Raw genomic sequence first — 7196 nt, 5'->3', positions numbered from 1 at the left:
TAAGGACATTTTGTCCACGAAAAAATTTGACAAGCAAAAAAAAATAAAAAAAAGGTTTCACTTTCAAAAAGGGGGCACACTTCTGTTTTAATGGCATTTTTACATTACAAATTTTAATTGTGCCTCTCAAAGGGGCACGGGCCGGCTTTGCCCCCCCTGGATACGCCAGTGAATTGGGTAATATGATTTAGAAAACATTTTTAATAGAGTAAAAACGTTGCTTCTGTAAAAATTGATGTTACAAGATACTACCATTTCCTTCTTGATGAATGGGAAAAAATCACATTCATTAAACTATCAAAAGATTTATTTAGTTTGATTATAAAATCAAAAGTTTTACTTAGTTTGAATATGAAAAAGTTTGATTTAACTACATTTATTCTAGTTAGATAACAATCCATTTAATACTACATGTACCATGCATCATATATATGTAGTATTAAAGATGAGAAAATAAAATTATACATCCATGCATACATATTACAAACATGCCACCATCAAATAAAATCAAATAACTTGATTCATTTTAGGGGAAATCCTTCATAAACTGATAAGTATTTATCATTGTATACTTCTTCATCAGGAGAGGGTACACTATTCACTGTATAAGGGTAAATTGTGAAATCTTTTTTTTTTTGATGAAAAGAGGAGTAAACAAAACATCTTATAATTGAAAATATATTGATGAAAATTGATAGTTTTGTGAAGTTTCTATTGATGCTTTCATAATGATTTTTTCAGACTGATAATTCAGATGGTATGGCTCATTTTATACACAGGATATGAACTGTTATAAAACTTGAGAATTAAAAGAGAGCAAATAAAAACAATTGATATGAATTGAACATCATTACTGAATGTGTACAGTTGACAGACCACCCCCCCCCCTCCCATTGACCTTTTATGTACTTCGTTTTTAGAACAGTATTAAGCATGCTTCCTGTAATATCAAAGACGAGACCAAACCAATTCATATATTTCACACTATAGACACTGGACAAGAAATACTTCACTGACAGAAACAACTAAAAATACATAACTAAAAGAACAAGGATTCTACTTCTTCAGCTTTTAGTCAAGAATTCACCTTAACTTCTCAAAAATCTGATTTTGAATGATTGGTATGAATCAATGCATGATTGGTGTCATCAGGATAATTTCATTATCTTGAAAATGATTCCCTTTTCAGATATGACATTTTACAATTTTTAAAGAAAATATAATAATCTTTTTAAAGATACCAAGCATGCACTTGATATTAATAGAAGGGAGAAATAACTGATCAAACTCAGATTTCAGAACTTTTTAGTCCATTTGGAAGTAGTTTGGTAGAAATAACTGGGCAATTGCCATCAAAATTTTTAAACGAGGAAAGGAATTTTTACTTTTCTAATAAAAAGATGACAAATCCTCAATGCTAGGATCTACTTCACAGCAAATCTAATTACGTTTTCATAATCTATGACCTATACTGTATCTAGTAGTCAGCTTTATTTGCACTGTATTTTTATGTATTTTGATACTATCATACTAATATCATCAATCGCAATTTGACATTCTAGCCACAATTGATATTTGCTTATTAATAAACCAATTCTACTCTATTCTATTCTATTTTATTCTATAATATATGATATAATAAAGTGAAAAGGAAGGAAAACAAATGTAGCACAACAATTATACAATCTTAATAAAGATTCATATGAGACAAGTTGCAACAGGAGCAAAGGGGAAAAGTACATTTAAAGGTTAGAGAGACAGATTAAGAGTAGAATATTGAAAATGTTAATCTGACTGAATCATGTAAACACTGAGCTATGCATCACTGTAATTTACAGTATTAAATTCAAATCATAACCTGCCTTAGATTTACCTCAATATTGGTTATATGAACTGAATAAAATCAAAATAACTTGATACATAATTGAAAAAAAAATTATGGTTGCATGGCATCTGAAATCAGAGCAAAAAACTATGTGAAAATCATGATGAACCAATATTCAAAATTATCACCAAAATGCAGCACAGAGACAAAACAAGAAAACAAATACAACAATACACTATAACTTTTAACTCTATAGCTTTTTTCTAATAAAATCCAACAATTACCCAGATTACTAAAATGATTTTTTTTCTCTGAATTTTCACATTTTATTGTCTACAGTTCAACAATGTAGTTCTAGTTTTTAGAGTTTTACTGTATTCTATATCTGTTGGAAATAGGTCACATTTTCCCCCTGAAAAATAAAAGCAAATTTCAAATTATTTAAAGAATATTGCTTGAAATTAAAAGGCTTCCCCATTTTAAAACTTATCCATTTTTCATAATCCAGAACTTGACAGTTTATTTATTTCCTTTTTTTTTTCCATTTTGATTAGCTCTGATTTTTTTTTTTGCAAATTTCACTTCATAAAATCACCTGCCTCCTTTGTAGCAGATATTACATAACATTTATCAAAAGTTTCAAAATATTGTATTTGTAACAAGATAATGGAAGTCGTCCATCTTTCCTCTTGCTTTTGTCATATTAAACACTGAATTGCGGATGAAATAAAATAATCAAATGGGGTCACCAGGGACACTGATAAATCTTTCAAAAGAAACAAAAGGACAACATACATCAAATGGAAAAAGATGGAGAAAGAATAGTATACCACAAACTGTAACAACCACTGAAATCACAGATAAACAATATAACAATGGAAAGTTACCCAGAATGCATTGCTGTATACACCCTCTCACGCAGCAAGAGGGGCTTCCCAGTGCGTGATTTGATTATGGCTTTAGGGGGCTTGCATCAGAAACACACAATATAAAACTTGGCAGATATTTTTAATCCATCTTAATCCACAGGTGTCATGTATTTCAGTGTTGTCATGACTAAATGGTAAATACATTCCTTGCTGCAATTTGTCTAAACATGTTTGATATGACTCGTGAATTGCCATTCAATTATCTCTATTGAATCCATAGTTTCAAGAAAATTCATAAAAAGCAATATCATCAGACCATCCAATTGATATTTGAAATTGGATAGTGAGTATTTGCATTCAACACACTATAACATTTGCATCCCATATATAACAGCGAATAGACTTGTCAAATCTGCTCTCCTGGAAATACGTATATATTGGATGATTTTATTATTATATGAAACTGAAATTGCTAACATACTGCACCTACAGTCTCCCTTGCAAGTAGAATACCCCCCCCCCTTAAAAAAGAAGCAAGAAATATGTTATTCCAAGAATCATTGTGAAACCACAGCTCCATGGGTACACATTGCCTTTATTAAGAAAGAAAAGGGACAAATGGTTGGTAACTATTCAAACCAAAACTAAAAGGTTAATCAGATCTTATAAACCCTATAGCTGCAAAATAAACCACAACATTAAGAAGTATTGTACACAAAGAACATAAGATCTCAGAAAGTTCCCTTATAATATACATATTAAAAAAGAAACAATAACAGAGACATAACCAGAAGTTAAGACAATAGTTGTGCTACATAAGCAATAGGAAATAATTTTTTAACTTCACATAATTTGCTTCTGATTTTTTTTCTTTTAATTTTTTTTCTCCACAGTTCACATCAATTACATTACAATTCAAAGACATGTTCATGTTTCTCTAGCTAAAAATTTTGTAGCAAATATAGGTGCCTAGCAAAACATTTTTAATACATATAAAAACATGTGCCTATGAACTAAAGGTCTAAGATACCTATAAAAAAATGAAACAGCCTAGCAGAGAATTTGCACTTTCTTTAATACAGCCATATTTCTTCTTAACGGCCCTAAAGTTGTTGGCACACTAAGCATTTGTCCAAAGGTAACAACCATAATCATATCCTTAAAAAAATATTTTGGTTTGTTTTATTTTGTTTCCTTGACTTACTTATAAATAATCTTCCATTAAAAAGGTTCTTAAGTGAGAGATATGAGGAGAGAAATAGAGGGAATAATAGAAGAGGCCTCTTTAAAGAAAAAAGTGACCACTAGACATACGTTAAGCTGGCTTGGGTGCACATATACAGGAATTATTCAAACAATTCATCATATCTTTCAGAAGTTGGTTTGTATACTATCATTATTATTATTCAACAAACTACAGACATATGTGATAGAACTGTGCGCTCTCATTTACAATTTCCAACATGAAATTTTCAAAAGTGCAAATTTGTAGTATACAAAGCAAGAGAGGTAATAAGACCTCCACAAATATTTATTCGATACCTACGTTGTCTTTATCTTCAATTCAAACCTTGTAAGTATGATTTATGTAAACAAAAAACAAAAGAAAATATGCACACAAGTTAGTGGTTACATCTCTATAAAAAACATTCATTTTTCTCTTTTTTTGTGTGTGATTTCTCTTTCTTTACAAGTAATTATCCATTCATATTTTTAGGTGATAAATACTCAATATTTGTATCATTACAAATCTGTGATCTCTAACGAACACATTCTAATTAATAACATACATTCTTCTCTTCTTGGTTTATAAACATTACATGCTGTTTCATTGTACAAAGCCATGCACCATTGAAAACAATCTTCATTTTCCTCAACTATACATCTACATCAGGCATTGATGAAAAGTATTATATTTTATATATATATATATTGTGCACAGCACGATTTGCAATCGTTGTCATTTAATGCAAATAAATTTTATGACTTGACTACCGGCGTCTTCCCGTGAACAAATGCATATTCATATTGATTTGTTTCCTCATAAGTAGCACACTGATAATAATTCTGCGTGTACAAACAATGAGGTTATTGACATTTTTTCCTCTCATATTACACACACTATGCATCTCTACGTCAAGACTGTAAGAAATACCAAAATGATTGATATTTTTTGTAATAAGTTCACTTTACATATTCTTAATATTCACACAAAAAATGCAATTGCTTTACGCAAATTGACTATGATTGATAGAAAACTAAAATCAAAATATGCTAAAATGATAAGAAATACAATCCATACTGTTGACTAGATATCTGAAATCAAACTGCAAGCAAACCCTTCCTCTACATGAATAAAACATTAAAAACTAAGTTCTCATAAAGGTTCCTCATTACTGAAGTATGATGCATAATGTCAATTTGTGGCTAAATTTCATAGGAATCTACTTGCAAATTTCTCAAGTATCAAGAATATATTGAAAAATCTCTTGACTATCAGAGCATATGAGTAGTCATTTAATCATGTCTGTTAGTATATTGTATTGATCACAACTGTCTACACACTAAACTACCTACATCGACTGTAAGATCATAGTCCTAAATACTATCGGTTTAGCCACAAGACTCCATTATCATGACTTTTTCAATTCTTGGGGGAAAAAAATCTAGTCCAATAAATTTATCCTAAACATTCACTCCCAGAATATGCAATGTCCCTCTGCATCATAAATAGAAAGAAACTCAGTCCATTATTATTAAACACACAACAATAGAACTAATACTGCACTAAATAATTATATTTTCTTTATACAAAGGCAACTATAGTTCTCATTATAGGCTCAGCAAATATTGTTTTCTTTATCCTTGTCCATTTTTAAGCTCTTGGGTTTCTCACACATAATCAAAAGAACATTCCCATTTTTGTTTTTAAAAATGGTTTCTAAACTACCTTTCCCCCTCCATAACATGTAAATATTATCTTGCCAGTGGGTCCCAAATTGTTTTGTAACGATTATCATGCACATCTCATATTTTGTTAATAATTCAACAAAATCCTGAAGAGCTGCAACATAGATCTGTAATGGATGGATTTGCAATCAATTACAAGGTGCTAAAGACCAATAATCATCATCATACTATGAGCATTTGGTCATAAAAATAGTAACCAATCAGGGTTGTTATTTCAATTTTCCAATTGAATAGAATCTGGAGTGTTATGGATCATTCACATCACATGAACCTTGATGAGAAGCTTGTATCTAAACCAAATTCAAGGTAATAAAGAGTTTCTCTCAGCTTGTCACTTCCATCTTTGCCACATTTCAGAAACAATACAGACTTCAAACTTTTAATTTCAAATTTAGCAACTACAGAGAATCAAGATAAAATATCTGTCAGTTCAGGCTGCCTGATTCTGCTCAAAACTTACAAGAAATATATGATCATTGGATTGGGTTAGAAAAGGAATCCTACTCCTAACCTGGATTAGTTTAGGGTAATAGTGAGAAAAGGATTAGTATATTGATCTGAAGAGCAATGTCATTAAATAAAAATGAATAATTAGGCAGGTGTTAATTATTAGTCATTGCATGCATTTTAGTTATTTTGTTTAACAAGACTAGCATCATCAGCTTACAATATGATTATGAAATTTAGCACTGAGAGAAAATCACCTAGTCACATGTAAAAATCTCTGATAAAGTTTAGAGTCGTCTCCAAAAAAGAAATCTGTACCAACCTCTGAGAGTCCAGAGGAGACTAAGAAATATTTCAATATCAAGAAGACCAGGGAAAAAGGGTTTCGGGTCACACCAATATCAATCTTATCTTAAAACTATGGATAGAGAAGAGTAGAGGGCTTTCTTATTGCGGAAGGATTTATTTATTGGCTGATGTATCATAGCTTAATGGCAGTAGGAGAACTATCTCATAAAACTGAATTCAAAGAGACATAATTAACCCACAACACTCCAGAACAAAGCAATTTATGTATCAACACCTATGGTAATGAGAGACTTGAGGCATCAGTGGATTAAAGTAGTGGTATATGATGGTGATGGGTAGGGTGAGTGAGGGAGGGAGGGTGGGTTACTGGGACGGGTAGAGTTTGGGGTGTGGTTAGTGGGGGCCATTGCTGTTGCGTTGGCCAAGAGGGGGATGGTGGCGCATGATATCAGTAGACGAACCTTGGGTAGCAAACATCTTGGGTCCTTTCCTCAGCATGCGCTGTGCCTCGTCAAACGTGCTACGGATGTCTTTGAACCACTGCACATATTCTGGTTCAGACTGTAGGAAGGTGAAAAGAGAGAAAGATTACTGAAAGGCAGCTAATAATCTCAAATTCTCCTTGTTCACTTCTGCAATTATATGCATTTAGTACATCAAAACATATAAATATCATGGACCAGTGCCCTGTTGGATAACTTTGCAATGAATTGGTAACTTGGCATGGAATCCTTGATTCTGATTGGATGTTGATCAGCATTACCGTGGTAGTTACC

At 31.6% G+C, this 7196-nt stretch overlaps 1 protein-coding gene across 1 annotated transcript in view; it reads right to left on the bottom strand.

Moving 5' to 3' along the window:
• Window positions 1-4368: 4368 nt before the first annotated feature.
• Window positions 4369-7196, bottom strand: part of LOC129253614 (G protein-coupled receptor kinase 3-like) — a 46501-nt gene continuing 43673 nt past the window's right edge. The window contains exon 16 of the mRNA XM_064095909.1: window positions 4369-6981. Within this exon, the coding sequence (XP_063951979.1) occupies window positions 6814-6981 (168 nt within the window). The 3' untranslated portion in view covers window positions 4369-6813. The remainder of the gene's footprint in view (window positions 6982-7196) is intronic.

The sequence above is a fragment of the Lytechinus pictus genome, chromosome 2 (assembly GCF_037042905.1).
Source record: "Lytechinus pictus isolate F3 Inbred chromosome 2, Lp3.0, whole genome shotgun sequence".
Classification (NCBI taxonomy): Eukaryota; Metazoa; Echinodermata; class Echinoidea; order Temnopleuroida; family Toxopneustidae; genus Lytechinus; species Lytechinus pictus.
The sequence above is the reverse complement of the archived record's forward strand: the minus strand, read 5'-3'. Positions and strand labels throughout refer to the sequence as shown.